The 17,500-nt window shown below is 37.0% G+C and overlaps 1 protein-coding gene across 1 annotated transcript in view; it reads left to right on the top strand.

Annotated features, from left to right (window-relative positions):
- The window catches only part of LOC137656322 (uncharacterized), a 66,897-nt gene that overhangs the window by 3,292 nt on the left and 46,105 nt on the right, over window positions 1-17,500 (top strand). Inside the window, exon 3 of the mRNA XM_068390494.1 lies at window positions 9,458-9,510. Coding sequence (XP_068246595.1) covers window positions 9,458-9,510 — 53 coding nt within the window. The remainder of the gene's footprint in view (window positions 1-9,457; window positions 9,511-17,500) is intronic.

Below are 17,500 nucleotides of genomic sequence, written 5' to 3'. Positions count from 1 at the left end.
TTTACGTAAATGTTATTGAATATTGAAATATATAAATTATTATACTGCAATTATAGTCAATTCTTTTTAGTGTGGCAGATTTGCGCCGATTCACAGGGTTGCCCTTTCTAGCTCGGAAAAGTTTCCTGCTCGCTGATTGGTTGGACAAGATAATTCTAACCAATCACCGATCAGGAAACTTTTCCGAGCTAAAAGGGCACTCTTGCGAGTCGGTGCAAATATGCCTCGATAAAAGAAATGGACTATAGTGTATTTTACTTAAATGTTATTGAATATAGGAATATATAAATTATTATACCACAATTATAGTCAATTGTTTTTAGTGAGGCAGATTTGCACCGACTCGCACGGGTGCCCCTTTTAGCTCGGAAAAGTTTCCTGATCGCTGATTGGGTGGACAAGATCATTCTAACCAATCACCGATCAGGAAACTTTTCCGAGCTAAAAGGGCACCCTTGCGAGTCGGTGCAAATATGCCTCGATAAAAGAAATGGACTATAGTGTATTTTACTTAAATGTTATTGAATATTGAAATATATAAATTATTATATTGCAATTATAGTCAATTCCTTTTCGTGAGGCAGATTTGCACCAACTCGTAGGGGTGCTCTTTTAGCTCGGAAAAGTTTCCTGCTCGCTGATTGGTTGGACAAGATAATTTTAACCAATCACCGATCAGGAAACTTTTCCGAGCTAAAACGGCACCGCTGCGAGTCGGTGCAAAGGCTCCTCATTAAAAAAAATTGAGAATAGTGTTACTTAAATGGTATTGAACGTTGATATATACATTTTTGTTTTGTTTTTGTTATAAATATATTGGGAGTTTTCTGGGTGAATATTAAAATATTTGAAGAGGTTTAATGGAACACATTTAACCTTGTTTAATGTTTGAGTTTTGGTACTGTTTCTAGTGAGGTGAGGAACAGATTAAACCTAGAAGGTGTTTGTATATACTATATATATATATATATATATATATATATATATATATATATATATATATATATATATATATATATATATATATATATAAATATAAATATATATATATATATATATATATATATATATATATATATATATATATATATATATATATATATATATATATATATATATATATATATATGTATATATATACATGTATATATATAAATAATATAAATATATATATATATATATATATATATAAATATTTATATATTTTATATATATATATATATATATATACATACATATATATACATGATAATATCATCAATACATAACATCTTATTTGGTTTTCTTCCCAGCTTTTGAAATCTAAAGTAAATTTAAGCTGCTGTCATTTTTTGGAACTTGCGCTGTAAAATAACAGGACTAATAGGTATAAAAATGTCCTCTCAGTGGTATGTACCTATTACTTTCCATGCCAGTCATTACGCAGCAATGAATTTTACCTCAATGTTTTCTGCGTGGGTACATAACGTATCTAGTTAAAAATTATTACCATTAATCCTACTTGTAATTAACTTCCTTTTTAGGATCATTAATACTTTTACTAAATATTTTACCTGAATTCAATAGCTTTGAGAAATTTTTTAACTTGAAGAAATGTATATTATTCACGATGTAATTACATAGTTATTTTTTAATCTGATGTAATTCTTTATGGCGAAGAGACTATGGTAGTAATGTGAAATAATTATTGTTTACGATTAAATACTGTATATATTTCACATCATTTACTTAATTTGATTAAATATGTGAAACTCGGGCCATATAATCTGGTGACGGGGCCAAGGAGATCATTCATCGCTGAGATAATACTTGAGGGGGGGAGGGGGTAATATTGTAAGAAGTAACAAACACAGAGGAGTTGAACAGCAAGGTGTGAGATAAGTGGAAATGAAAATAAAGTAAAAGACAATATTTCGATGGGACAGAAAAACTGTTTGATCTTCGTGACCTTTCAATATTCTGTCATAAATGCTTTGGCTTATGATAAACAATCTGTATGTTTGTCCACAATAACAACAACAACAACAACAACAAAAACTACAATAATCCATCCATCCATATACCAAGGCACTTCCCCCAATTTGGGGGAGTAGCCGACACCAACAATGAAACAAAAACAAAAAGGGGACCTCTACTCTCTATGTTCCTTCAGCCTAATCAGGGACTCAACCGAGTTCAGCTGGTACTGCTAGGGTGCCACAGCCCAACCTCCCACATTTCCACCACAGATGAAGCTTCATAATGCTGACTCCCCTACTGCTGCTACCTCCGCAGTCATCTAAGGCACCGGAGGAAGCAGCAGGGCCTACTGGAACTGCGTCACAATCGCTCGCCATTCATTCCTATTTCTAGCACGCTCTCTTGCCTCTCTCACATCTATCCTCCTATCACCCAGAGTTTTCTTCACACCATCCATCCACCCAAACCTTGGCCTTCCTCTTGTACTTCTCCCATCAACTCTTGCATTCATCACCTTCTTTAGCAGACAACCATTTTCCATTCTCTCAACATGGCCAAACCACCTCAACACATTCATATCCACTCTAGCCGCTAACTCATTTCTTACACCCGTTCTCTCCCTCACCACTTCGTTCCTAACCCTATCTACTCGAGATACACCAGCCATACTCCTTAGACACTTCATCTCAAACACATTCAATTTCTGTCTCTCCATCACTTTCATTCCCCACAACTCCGATCCATACATCACAGTTGGTACAATCACTTTCTCATATAGAACTCTCTTTACATTCATGCCCAACCCTCTATTTTTTACTACTCCCTTAACTGCCCCCAACACTTTGCAACCTTCATCCACTCTCTGACGTACATCTGCTTCCACTCCACCATTTGCTGCAACAACAGACCCCAAGTACTTAAACTGATCCACCTCCTCAAGTAACTCTCCATTCAACATGACATTCAACCTTGCATCACCTTCCCTTCTCGTACATCTCATAACCTTACTCTTACCCACATTAACTCTCAACTTCCTTCTCTCACACACCTTTCCAAATTCTGTCACTAGTCGGTCAAGCTTCTCTTCTGTGTCTGCTACCAGTACAGTATCATCCGCAAACAACAACTGATTTACCTCCCATTCATGGTCATTCTCGCCCACCAGTTTTAATCCTCGTCCAAGCACTCGAGCATTCACCTCTCTCACCACTCCATCAACATACAAGTTAAACAACCACGGCGACATCACACATCCCTGTCTCAGCCCCACTCTCACCGGAAACCCATCACTCACTTCATTTCCTATTCTAACACATGCTTTACTACCTTTGTAGAAACTTTTCACTGCTTGCAACAACCTTCCACCAACTCCATATAACCTCATCACATTCCACATTGCTTCCCTATAAACTCTATCATATGCTTTCTCTAGATCCATAAACGCAACATACACCTCCTTACCTTTTGCTAAATATTTCTCGCATATCTGCCTAACTGTAAAAATCTGATTCATACAACCCCTACCTCTTCTAAAACCACCCTGTACTTCTAAGATTGCATTCTCTGTTTTATCCTTAATCCTATTATTCAATACTCTACCATACACTTTTCCAACTACACTCAACAAACTAATACCTCTTGAATTACAACACTCATACACATCTCCCTTACCCTTATATAGTGGTACAATACATGCACAAACCCAATCTACTGGTACCATTGACAACACAAAACACATATTAAACAATCTCACCAACCATTCAATTACAGTCACACCCCCTTCCTTCAACATCTCAGCTTTCACACCATCCATACCAGATGCTTTTCCTACTCTCGTTTCATCTAGTGCTCTCCTCACTTCATCTATTGTAATCTCTCTCTCATTCTCATCTCCCATCAATAACTACAATAATAATACAATAATAATTGTAATATTATTAATAATAATAATAATAATAATAATAATAATAATAATAACCCTTACGAAGGAAATGTATATTTTTTCCCCGTTACTTGAAATGGTACGTCAAGAAAGTATATTTACTTATCCTACACATCATTAAGTTTATTCATATCATGTTTGGCCCTTTTATAGTATTTCCCGTCAACTACCCTTATGGGGGAAGGCGGGGGAAGGCGGGGGGGGGGGGGGGCAACTATTAGTTTATATTCGTCGTGTAAAAAGTTTTAGATAACGGCATGATATCTTATCGTCATTTGAATGACGTTCCTACTACTACTACTACTACTACTACTACTACTACTACTACTTCTTCTTTTTCTTCTTCTTCCTTCGAAATTATCTTCTTCTTCTTCTTCTTCTTCTTCCTCCCTCGAAATTATCTTCTTCTTCTTCTTCTTCCCTCGAAATTATCTTCTTCTTCTTCTTCTTCTTCTTCTTCTTCTTCTTCTTCTTCCCTCGAAATTATCTTCTTCTTCTTCTTCCCTCAGAATTATCTTCTCCTTCTTCTTCTTCTTCTTCTTCTTCCCTCGAAATCTTCTTCTTCTTCTTCTTCTTCTTCCCTCGAAATTATCTTCTTCTTCTTCTTCCCTCAGAATTATCTTCTCCTTCTTCTTCTTCTTCTTCTTCTTCCCTCGAAATCTTCTTCTTCTTCTTCTTCTTCTTCCCTCGAAATTATCTTCTTCTTCTTCTTCTTCTTCCCTCGAAATTATCTTCTTCTTCTTCTTCTTCTTCTTCTCCCCTCGAAATCATCTTCTTCTTCTTCTTCTTCTTCTTCTCCCCTCGAAATCATCTTCTTCTTCTTCTTCCCTCGAAATCATCTTCTTCTTCTTCTTCTTCTTCTCTCAAAATCATCTTCTTCTTCTTCTTCCCTCAAAATCATCTTCTTCTTCTTCTTCTTCCCTCGAAATCTTCTTCTTCTTCTTCTTCTTCTCTCAAAATCATCTTCTTCTTCTTCTTCCCTCAAAATCATCTTCTTCTTCTTCTTCTTCTTCTCTCAAAATCATCTTCTTCTTCTTCTTCCCTCAAAATCATCTTCTTCTTCTTCTTCTTCCCTCGAAATCTTCTTCTTCTTCTTCTTCTTCTTCCCTCAAAATCATCTTCTTCTTCTTCTTCCCTCAAAATCATCTTCTTCTTCTTCTTCCCTCGAAATCATCTTCTTCTTCTTCTTCTTCTTCCCTCAAAATCATCTTCTTCTTCTTCTTCTTCCCTCGAAATCTTCTTCTTCTTCTTCTTCTTCTCTCAAAATCATCTTCTTCTTCTTCTTCCCTCAAAATCATCTTCTTCTTCTTCTTCTTCTTCTCTCAAAATCATCTTCTTCTTCTTCTTCTTCTTCCCTCAAAATCATCTTCTTCTTCTTCTTCTTCTTCCCTCAAAATCATCTTCTTCTTCTTCTTCTTCTTCCCTCAAAATCATCTTCTTCTTCTTCTTCTTCTTCCCTCAAAATCATCTTCTTCTTCTTCTTCTTCTTCTCTCAAAATCATCTTCTTCTTCTTCTTCTTCTTCCCTCAAAATCATCTTCTTCTTCTTCTTCTTCTTCCCTCAAAATCATCTTCTTCTTCTTCTTCTTCTTCCCTCAAAATCATCTTCTTCTTCTTCTTCCCTCAAAATCATCTTCTTCTTCTTCTTCCCTCGAAATCATCTTCTTCTTCTTCTTCTTCTTCCCTCAAAATCATCTTCTTCTTCTTCTTCTTCTTCCCTCAAAATCATCTTCTTCTTCTTCTTCTTCTTCCCTCAAAATCATCTTCTTCTTCTTCTTCTTCTTCCCTCAAAATCATCTTCTTCTTCTTCTTCTTCTTCCCTCAAAATCATCTTCTTCTTCTTCTTCTTCTTCTCTCAAAATCATCTTCTTCTTCTTCTTCTTCTTCCCTCAAAATCATCTTCTTCTTCTTCTTCTTCTTCCCTCAAAATCATCTTCTTCGTCTTCTTCTTCTTCCCTCAAAATCATCTTCTTCTTCTTCTTCTTCTTCTCTCAAAATCATCTTCTTCTTCTTCTTCTTCTTCCCTCAAAATCATCTTCTTCTTCTTCTTCTTCTTCCCTCAAAATCATCTTCTTCTTCTTCTTCTTCTTCCCTCAAAATCATCTTCTTCTTCTTCTTCTTCTTCCCTCAAAATCATCTTCTTCTTCTTCTTCTTCTTCTCTCAAAATCATCTTCTTCTTCTTCTTCTTCTTCCCTCAAAATCATCTTCTTCTTCTTCTTCTTCTTCCCTCAAAATCATCTTCTTCTTCTTCTTCTTCTTCCCTCAAAATCATCTTCTTCTTCTTCTTCCCTCAAAATCATCTTCTTCTTCTTCTTCCCTCGAAATCATCTTCTTCTTCTTCTTCTTCTTCCCTCAAAATCATCTTCTTCTTCTTCTTCTTCCCTCGAAATCTTCTTCTTCTTCTTCTTCTTCTCTCAAAATCATCTTCTTCTTCTTCTTCCCTCAAAATCATCTTCTTCTTCTTCTTCTTCTTCTCTCAAAATCATCTTCTTCTTCTTCTTCCCTCAAAATCATCTTCTTCTTCTTCTTCTTCCCTCGAAATCTTCTTCTTCTTCTTCTTCTTCTCTCAAAATCATCTTCTTCTTCTTCTTCCCTCAAAATCATCTTCTTCTTCTTCTTCTTCTTCTCTCAAAATCATCTTCTTCTTCTTCTTCCCTCAAAATCATCTTCTTCTTCTTCTTCTTCCCTCGAAATTATCTTCTTCTTCTTCTTCTTCTTCCCTCGAAATTATCTTCTTCTTCTTCTTCTTCTTCTTCTCCCCTCGAAATCATCTTCTTCTTCTTCTTCCCTCGAAATCATCTTCTTCTTCTTCTTCTTCTTCTCTCAAAATCATCTTCTTCTTCTTCTTCCCTCAAAATCATCTTCTTCTTCTTCTTCTTCCCTCGAAATCTTCTTCTTCTTCTTCTTCTTCTTCCCTCGAAATCATCTTCTTCTTCTTCTTCTTCTTCTTCTTCTTCTTCCCTCGAAATCATCTTCTTCTTCTTCTTCCCTCGAAATCATCTTCTTCTTCTTCTTCCCTCGAAATCATGATCTTCTTCTTCTTCTTCTTCTTCTTCTTCTTCTTCTTCTTCTTCTTCCCTCGAAATCATCTTCTTCTTCCCTCGAAATCTTCTTCTTCTTCTTCTTCCCTCGAAATCATAATCTTCTTCTTCTTCTTCCCTCGAAATCATCTTCTTCTTCTTCTTCTTCTTCCCTCAAAATCATCATCTTCTTCTTCCCTTGAAATCATCATCTTCTTCTTCTTCTTCTTCCCTCGAAATGATCTTCTTCTTCTTCTTCTTCCCTAGAAATTATCTTCTTCTTCTTCCTAGAAATTATCTTCTTTTTTTCTTCTTCTTCCCTCGAAATGATCTTCTTCTTCCCTTGAAATCATCATCTTCTACTTCTTCCCTCGAAATCATCATCTTCTTCTTCTTCCCTCGAAATCATCATCTTCTTCTTCTTCTTCTTCTTCCCTCGAAATCATCTTCTTCTTCTTCTTCTTCCCTCGAAATCTTCTTCTTCTTCTTCTTCTTCTTCTTCCCTCGAAAACATCTTCTTCATCTTCTTCTTCTTCTTCTTCTTCCCTTGAAATCATCATTATCTTCTTCTTCTTCTTCTTCTTCTTCTTCTTCCCTCGAAATCATCTTCTTCTTCTTCTTCTTCTTCTTCCCTTGAAATCATCTTCTCCTTCTTCTTCTTCCCTCGAAATCTTCTTCTTCTTCTTCTTCTTCTTCTTCTTCCCTCGAAATCATCTTCTTCTTCTTCTTCTTCCCTCGAAATCTTCTTCTTCTTCTTCTTCTTCTTCTTCCCTTGAAATCATCTTCTTCTTCTTCTTCTTCCCTCGAAATCATCATCTACTTCTTCTTCTTCTTCTTCTTCTTCTTCTTCTTCCCTACAAATCATCTTCTTCTTCTTCTTATTCCCTCGAAATCATCTTCTTCTTCTTCTTCTTCTTCCCTCAAAATCATCATCTTCTTCTTCTTCTTCCCTCGAAATGATCTTCTTCTTCTTCTTCTTCCCTAGAAATTATCTTCTTTTTCTTCTTCTTCTTCTTCCTAGAAATTATCTTCTTTTTTTTCTTCTTCTTCCCTCGAAATGATCTTCTTCTTCTTCCCTCGAAATCATCATCTTCTACTTCTTCCCTCGAAATCATCATCTTCTTCTTCTTCCCTCGAAATCATCTTCTTCTTCTTCTTCTTCCCTCAAAATCATCTTCTTCTTCTTCTTCTTCCCTTGAAATCATCATCATCTTCTTCTTCTTCCCTCGAAATCATCATCTTCTTCTTCTTCCCTCGAAATCATCATCTTCTTCTTCTTCCCTCGAAATCATCATCTTCTTTTTCTTCCCTTGAAATCATCATCATCTTCTTCTTCTTCTTCCCTCGAAATGATCTTCTTCTTCTTCCCTCGAAATCATCATCTTCTTCTTCTTCCCTCGAAATCATCATCATCTTCTTCTTCCCTTGAAATCATCATCTTCTTCTTCCTCGAAATCATCATCATCTTCTTCTTCTTCCCTTGAAATCATCATCATCTTCTTCTTCTTCTTCTTCTTCTTCTTCCCTCGAAATGATCTTCTTCTTCTTCCCTCGAAATCAACATCTTCTTCTTCTTCCCTCGAAATCATCATCTTCTTCTTCTTCCCTTGAAATCATCATCATCTTCTTCTTCCCTTGAAATCATCATCATCTTCTTCTTCTTCTTCTTCTTCCCTTGAAATCATCATCTTCTTCTTCTTCCCTCGAAATCATCATCATCTTCTTCTTCCCTCGAAATCATCATCTTCTTCTTCTTCCCTCGAAATCATCATCTTCTTCTTCTTCCCTCGAAATCATCATCATCTTCTTCTTTTTCCCTCGAAATGATCTTCTTTTTCTTCTCCCCTAGAAATTATCTTCTTCTTCTTCTTCCTAGAAATTATCTTCTTTTTTTCTTCTTCTTCCCTCGAAATGATCTTCTTCTTCCCTAGAAATTATCTTCTTCTTCCTAGAAATTATCTTCTTTTTTTCTTCTTCTTCCCTCGAATTTATCTTCTTCTTCCTCTTCTTCCCTCGAAATTATCTTCTTCTTCCCTAGAAATTATCTTCTTTTTCTTCTTCTTCTTCTTCTTCTCCCTAGAAATTATCTTCTTTTTTTCTCCTTCTTCTCCCTAGAAATTATCTTCTTCTTTTTCTCCTTCTTCTACCTAGAAATTATCTTCTTTTTTTCTTCTTCTTCCCTCGAAATTATCTTCTTCTTCCCTAGAAATTATCTTCTTCTTTTTCTTCTTCTTCTTCTTCCTAGAAATTATCTTCTCTTTTTCTTCTTCTTCCCTCGAAATTATCTTCTTCTTCCTCTTCTTCCCTCGAAATTATCTTCTTCTTCCCTAGAAATTATCTTCTTTTTCTTCTTCTTCTTCTTCTTCTTCTCCCTAGAAATTATCTTCTTTTTTTCTCCTTCTTCTACCTAGAAATTATCTTCTTCTTTTTCTTCTTCCTAGAAATTATCTTGTTTTTTCTTCTTCTTCTTCTTTCGAAATTATCTTCTCCTTCTTCTTCTTCTTTATATTCCTAACCGGAAGATTTATTAACACAGCTTCAGTAACGGCAATAACTTACCTAATTTCGAGTGTCTCGTCAATGGCTGATGTAAGTTGGCAAAATCGTTGCAATATCAACGTAATTGCAACAGCCGAAGTGCTCTGGATGATGTTATTAACTTGATGACTTATCAATAACATGGTTCGTTGACTATTTCAGAGTCTCCTTTCTACCAAACTTGGGAATTCTCCTCTTAGGGTTGTGGTGGCCTATTGGTAACTTCCCTACCTGGCGATAGTGGGATCGGGATTCGAGTCCCGCTCAAGCTCGATAGTGTCTTGTAGAGTTTGCAACCTCACCATCCTTGTGAGCTAAGGATGGGGACTTGGGGGGTGCCTGTAGGTCTACCTGCTGAGTCATCAGCAGCCATTGTCTGGTCCTCCTTGGTCTTAGCTTGGGAGGAGAGGGGCTAGTGCGTTTATCATAGGTATCAACAGCCATTGTCTCTTCTTCCTTGGTCTTAGCTTGGGTGGAGAGGGGCTAGTGCGTTGATGATATGTATCAGCAGCCATTGCCTATTCCTCCCTGGACCTATCTTGGGTGGAGAAGGGCTAGTGCGTTGATGATTTGTATCAGCAGCCATTGCCTGTTCTTCCCCGGTCTTAGCTTGAGTGGAGAGGGGCTAGTGCGTTGATCATATGTATCAGCAGCCATTGCCTATTCCTCCCTGGTCTTAGCTTGGGTCGAGAAGGCCTAGTGCGTTGATCATATGTATCATCAGCCATTGTCTGTTTCTCCATGGACTTATCTTAGGTGGAGAGGGGCTTGTGCGTTGATCATATGTATCAGCAGCCATTGCCTGTTCCTACCTGGACCTATCTTGGGTGGAGAGGGGCTTGTGCGCTGATCATATGTATATATGGTCAGTCTCTGGGGCATTGTTCTGCTAGCTAGTGCATTGTCACTGTCCCTTGCCTCTGCCATTCATGAGTAGCTTTTAAACCTTTAAACTAGGACCAGTGAGTGCCAGACCATGGATACTGATGACTAAGCATTATGAGCCATCCCAAACACCACTATCCTTAGCTCACAGAGATGGTGAGGTTGCAGACACTAAAGGAACTAACGAGTATGAGCGGGACTCGAACCCCAGTCTGGCTATTGCCAGTCAGGGACGTTACCACACCAGCCAGGGAAAAAATGGAAGTCCAAAATCGTAGCAATTGAAAGATCTAAAATGGAGAACATGCAAAGCTTGCAAAAACTACACTACAAGAAACTATGTTGCTTAAGCATGACTCGAACTCCGGTCCGGCAGATCGCCAAACGGGGACGTTTCCTATGAGATGAAATTCATTTGCATATAATTTACGCCACATAAATCAGTTTGTAAAGAACTTTCTTAGATAGTTCCATCAGCTTGGGATACTCATTCTATGCTTCCCAAAGAAGAGTACCGCCTAGTTCTGGGTTGTGGATCCCTTGGTGGAAGGAGGTTGTTTCCTAGGTGAAATATGAGCCTCTTCTTGAACTAAGGTTATAGGTCAGCTAAGCAATTTATAGACTAAAGCCACTGACACGGGGTTATTATTATCATTATTATTATTATTGTTATTATTATTATTATTATTATTATTATTATCATTACTTGCTAAACTACAACCCTTGTTGGAAAAGCAGGATACTATAAGCCCGGGGGCCCCAACAGGGAAAATAGCCCAGTGAGGTAAGGAAACAGGAAAAATAAGATATTCCAAGAAAAGCAACATCAAAACAATTATTTATATATAAACTATAAAAACTTTAACAAAACAAGTGGAAAAGAAACAAGACAGAACAGTGTACCCGAGTGTACCCTCAAGCAAGAGAACTCTAACCCAAGACAATGAAAGACCATGGTACAGAGGCTATGGCACTACCCAATACTAGATACATTTCCATGATCTCCATGGGATTTGCTAGTTAAAGGGAAATTCAATCTAGCCAAAAACATCTGGGTTCGAACCCCAGACGGAAAGGCTTAAAGACGGTCCTTTCACGTATTTCATGATCGAATTCATGAAATCTTTTTATCCACTGTTATAAAAATGTTAATGGTATGTTAGTTGCGAATATACTGTTGTTGTTATTATTATTATTATTATTATTATTATTATTATTATTATTACTAGCCAAGCTACAACCCTAGTTGGAAAAGCAAGATGCTATAAGCCCAAGGGCTCCAACAGGGAAAAATAACCCAGTGAGGAAAGGATATAAGGAAATAAATAAATGATGAGAATAAATTAACAATATATCATTCTAAAAATAGTAACAGCGTCAAAACAGTTATGTCCTATATAAACTATTAACAACGTCAAAAACAGATATGTCATATACATAAACTATAAAAAGACTATGTCAGCCTGGTCAACATAAAAATATTTGCTCCAACTTTGGACTTTTGAAGTTCTACTGATTCAACTACCCGATTAGGAAGATCATTCCACAACTTGGTAACAGCTGGAATAAAACTTCCAGAATACTGTGTAGTATTGAGCCTCATGATAGAGAAGGCCTAGGTATTACGATGTAAAACTCCTAGTTAGGATTGTGTTGGCCGATGTGGTAACGTCCCTGACTGGTGAACGCCAGACTGGGGTTCGAGTACCACTTAAAACCATTGCCTGGCCCTTCTTGGTCCCAGCTTGGGTAGAGAAATGGCTTGGGCGCTGATCTTATGTGTATATAGTCAGTCTCTAGGGAATTGTCCTGCTCGATAGGGCAATCTCAGTGTCCCTTGCTCCCGCCATTCATGAGCGGCCTTTAAACCTTAATGAAGCAAGAAGATTGGAACATGAATAAACAATATAAAAAAAAAATTTATAAATGGCAAATATGAAAATACGAAAACATACGATATACAAAACGAAGGAATAAAAAAAGGACCTTTGCTTTCCCAGTTAATTATCCTTCAGGTTAAACAACGAGAGAATTACAAACAGATAAAAAATAAAAATTAAAAATTAATAAAAGACATAATTATCCGATGAGTTCCAATGGCAAAAATGTACTTAATAACGGCAATTAAAGCGTAATTAAGCATCGGTTCGCGATCCCTTATTTTTTCCCGTTTTTTTATTTTTCATTATTATTATTATCGGGAAATACAAATTGCCGATCGCTGATTGATGATTGCAAAAGATAGCGAGGGTTGATGTAGGCGGTGGAAAAATGGAAAGGGGCTTGAGGGCACGTGACCTGGCGCTGGGGCCAGGGGGGTCACTCAGCGTCGAGGGGAAATCCTAGCTGTAGCTCCATCAATAGAAGGAGACTGGAGTTCGAGTCCCGCTCAAGCTCGTTAGATTCTTGTAGTGTCTGCAACCTTACCATCCTTGTGAGCTAAAGATGGGGATTTTGAGAGAGCGAGAGAGCCAAAGGTAATCAGCTGCTATTATTATTATTATTATTATTATTATTATTAAGCTATAACCGTAGTTGAAAAAGCAGGATGCAATAAGCTCAGGGAGCCCCAACAGTGAAAATAGCCCAGTGAGGAAAGGAAACAAGGAAAAATTAAATATATTAAGAACAGTAATAACATTAAATAAACATTTCCTTCATAAACTATAATTACTTTAACAAAACCAGAGGAAGAGAAATTAGGTAGAATAGTGTGTCCGAGTGTACCCTCAAGCAAGAGAACTCTAACCCAAGACAGTGGAAGACTATGGTACACAGGCTATGGCACTACCCAAGACTAGATGACAATGGTTTGATTTTGGAGTGGCTGGTGGCCTGGCCCTCCCTGGTACAAGCTTGGGTGGAGAGGGGGCTTAGGCGCTAATCATATGTATGTATGGTCAGTCTCTAGGGCATTGTCCTGGTATATAGGGCAGTGTCACTTTCCCTTGCCTCTGCCATTCATGAGCGGCCTTTAAACATTTACAAGGTTGGATACCAAGAAGGAAGGAAGACGTTGTTGGGGTATTATTATTATTATTATTATTATTATTATTATTATTATTACTTGCTAAGCTACAACCCTAGTTGGAAATGTAGGATGCTATAAGCCCAAGGGGCTCCAACGGGGAAAATAACACAGTAAGGAAAGGAAACAAGGAAAATTAAACATTTTAAAAACAGTAACAATATCAAAATAAACATTTCCTATATAAACTATAAAAACTTGAACTAGAGGAAGAGAAATAAGATAGAATAGTGTGCCCGAGTGTACACTTAAGCAAGAGAACTCTAACCTAAGATAGTAAAAGACCATGGAATAGAGGATATGGCACAACCCAAGACTCGAGAACAATGGCTTGATTTTGGAGTGTCCTTCTCCTAGAAGAGTTGCTTACCATAGCTAAAGTCTCTCTTCTACCCTTACCAAGAGGAAAGTGGCCAATGAACAATCACGGTGCAGTGGTTAACACCTTGGGTGAAGAATTGTTTAGTAATCTATGTTGTCAGATGTATGAGGACAGAAGAGAAGTGTAAAGAATAGGCCAGAATACTCGGTGTATTTGTAGGCAAAGGGAAAATGAACAGTAACCAGAGAGAAGGACCCAATATAGTACTGCCTGGCCAGTCTACGGATCCCATAACTCTTCAGCAGTAGTATCTCAGCGGGTGGCTGGTGACCTGGCCAACATACTACAGCCTAAGGAGGATTAAGTCCTAAGGAAAAGGGAATGAAAATGGGGGATTAGAGGGATTAACGATGATTATCATCAAATGAAGGATTAAAATATTACCGAAACATTCGACGGGTAACCGCAGAAAAACACCAGACACCCCCGGAGCAGCGGCCACTTTTACATCAGTTAAGCAGGGCGTGGGGCCCGCAACCTCACCCCCTGAAAAGGATCCCTCCAGTAGCTTAGGTTTATAGCTAGCTTTCCGGGATGAGGTTGCTACCCCTACGCCATTCGTCACTTTGGTTGCGACTCATTCTAGACGTCAAGATAACAAAAATGTGTCTGATTCACAATGGGACTTGAAGAATCTGTTAAATCCAGTACATTTCAGTCAACAATCAAAACTTGTTCAGTGAACATACACACATACATATATACATACGCACAAACACAAATACACACACACGCATTTATATACACACACACACACACATATATATATATATATATATATATATATATATATATATATATATTACTGTATATACGTCTGTATGCCCATACGTAACCACAAACAAAATAGTTAAATGTTATCGTTACAAATCATATACATAAAACTCCCGGGAAATGTGTTACACAACCAAAAAAAAAAAAAAAAAGCGATGGAAAAACCTCACGAATCCAACAGCTTCGAGTCGCATTGAGAATCTACCAAAATGCCTTTTTTTTTAAACTCGGTGCTGGAAGAGACCTGAAATATGCTCGTATCAAAGAAAGACGAAGAGGAGCTTGGATGATGTCAAAAGGGGGCGGAGCCTCGTTTTCATTGGGCCGAGGTCTCTGCTGAGCGTTCGAAAGCCTACGTTAGTTACCAAAGGAGGCTTCAGGTTCAGTTCTTTGCTCGTCAAAAAAAAAAAAAAAAAAAAAAAAAAAAAAAAATTACGCAGGAATTTTTTTTGTTTTTCATATGTTTTTGATTAAGATGATGTGGTGTGCACCACAGTGTTAAATATTTGTCATTTATTAAATTAAGGTTTTATGATTATTTCTGTTTAGAGCTTAATTTGAAATTCTCTCGTATATATTGATAAAAGAAGGGAACAATATCGCAGTTGTCTTTCATTGAGAGCTCAGCGAAGGCTAAAATTACGTTTCATGTTTACCGCACACATTCTTGAGCTAGCATGATTCTCTCTCTCTCTCTCTCTCTCTCTCTCTCTCTCTCTCTCTCTCTCTCTCTCTCTCTCTCTCTCTCTCTTTATATATATATATATATATATATATATATATATATATATATATATATATTTATATATATATATACATATAGCCTATATACATACATATATATATATATATATATACATATATATATATATATATATATATATATACATATATATAAATATATATATATATATATATATATATATATATATATATATATATATATATATACATACATACATATATATACATATATATAAACACATTTTATATATATATATATATATATATATATATATATATACATAAATATAAACACATATATACATATATATATTATATATATATATATACATATATATATATACACAGCATATATACATATATACAGTATATATAAAGTCTACTAAACCTATGAATGTGGGGTAAACGAATTTAAGAGTGTGAATGAGAGGTTATTACAAATATATTAATACATATGAAATTGAAGATGTAACCAGTAGAGTATAACAAACACAGGCACACATATAAACACATACACACACATATATATATATGTATATATATATATATATATATATGTATATATATATATATATATATATATATATATATATATATATATATATATATATATATATATATATATACCTTTATCCCCATTTCATAGAGTAGCTTAAAAGATTGCTCGTTTCCCAGCTTTCATAAAATATCTTAGCATGATATTGCAAGCTGCATCTTTTCTTTTTATATCAGCTGCGATCCCCAACAGTCACCCAACTACCAGGATCAATTCACTGGACCAAACTTGGCCTCAAAATGTTCTATCGACCTACAATCGACCCATGGTACTCAAGAAAGAACTTACTATGACTCATGCCTTTTATATTTACTTCTTTAAAAGAGAAAATTGATGTAATATCTCTATCGAAAATGTTTAACCACCTCGGATGTAGTCGCTTCATGAATGGGTAACTATACTCAATTTTTCTTAATGAGGCGCATTTTCACGGACTCCCCGAGATGCCCTTTCAGCTCGGAATAGCTTTCTACTGGCTGATTGGTTGGAAAAAAAGAATTCTAACCAATCAGATAGTAGGACACTTTTCCTACGGACTACCAGATATGCCCTTTTAGCTCGGAGAAACTTTCTACTAGCTGATTGGTTGAAGAAAAAAAAAAGAATTCTAACCAATCAGATAGAAGGAAACTTTCCCTACGGACTCCCGGAGATGCCCTTTCAGCTCGGAAAAGCTTTCTACTACCTGATTGGTTGAAAAAAAAAGAATTCTAACCAATCAGATAGTAGGAATCTTTTTTTAGCTAAAAGGGCACCGCTCCGAGTCAGTGCAAATGCGCCTTATTGAAAAAAATTGAGTATACAATGGCAAACAACAGTATCATAGAGGGTAGGTCTAGCTACTTTATCCATATCACTTTTCGGAAGTTCATAGGCCTAGTAGAGAGCCAGAGAGAAAAGCCTCGAGGCTAGTACCGTGGTAACATGTTTGCCTAGCATTCGCATGGAAGCAGATCGATCCCCGATCGGGACCGTCAGATTAAGCTGTTTACTGGGAAGGATACTGCTGTGATTGGGTACCACAGTCGAGGTTTGGGCTTGCCCGGCTGAGGTTCTGGTGAGCATCTATTCTGATGAAACTGGAATTTCAACCAGACAACTTTAATCTTTAATCAAACCTTAAGAGGCTGGAGTAAGTGACAATTAGATATGGAAAAAAAACTGCAAAGTTCGTAAAATTAGTATTCCGTTTTGACAGGCCTTGGTTGGAAGTGCTGATTGGTAACGTCTCTGCCTGGTGCTTGCCAGACGGGGGTTCGAGTCCCGTTCAGACGCGTTAGTGTCTTTGGTGTCTGCAACCTTACCATCCTTGTGAGCTAAGGTTGAAAGGTTTGGAGGAGCCTATAGGTCTATCTGTTGAGTCATCAGCAGCCATAACCTGGCCCTCCCTGGTCCTAGCTTGGGTGGAGAGAGGGCTTGGGCGCTGATCATATAACATATGGTCAGTCTGTAGGGCATTGTCCTGCTTGCTAGGGCAATGACACTGTACCTTGCCTCTGCAATTCATGAGCGACCTTTAAACTAGTTACGAGTCATCAGCATCTTCCTATCCTCTACGCAACTTGTAGAGAGAGAGAGAGAGAGAGGGGGGGGAGGGGGGGGTTACACCGCCAAATTACCGTCGCAAAACGCAACAACTACGAGAATGTATTTTTAGAAATGCTTTGCTATA

The sequence above is a fragment of the Palaemon carinicauda genome, chromosome 17 (genome assembly GCF_036898095.1).
Source record: "Palaemon carinicauda isolate YSFRI2023 chromosome 17, ASM3689809v2, whole genome shotgun sequence".
Taxonomy (NCBI): domain Eukaryota; kingdom Metazoa; phylum Arthropoda; class Malacostraca; order Decapoda; family Palaemonidae; genus Palaemon; species Palaemon carinicauda.
Note: the sequence above shows the minus strand (reverse complement) of the source record. Positions and strands in the feature narration are given on the sequence as shown.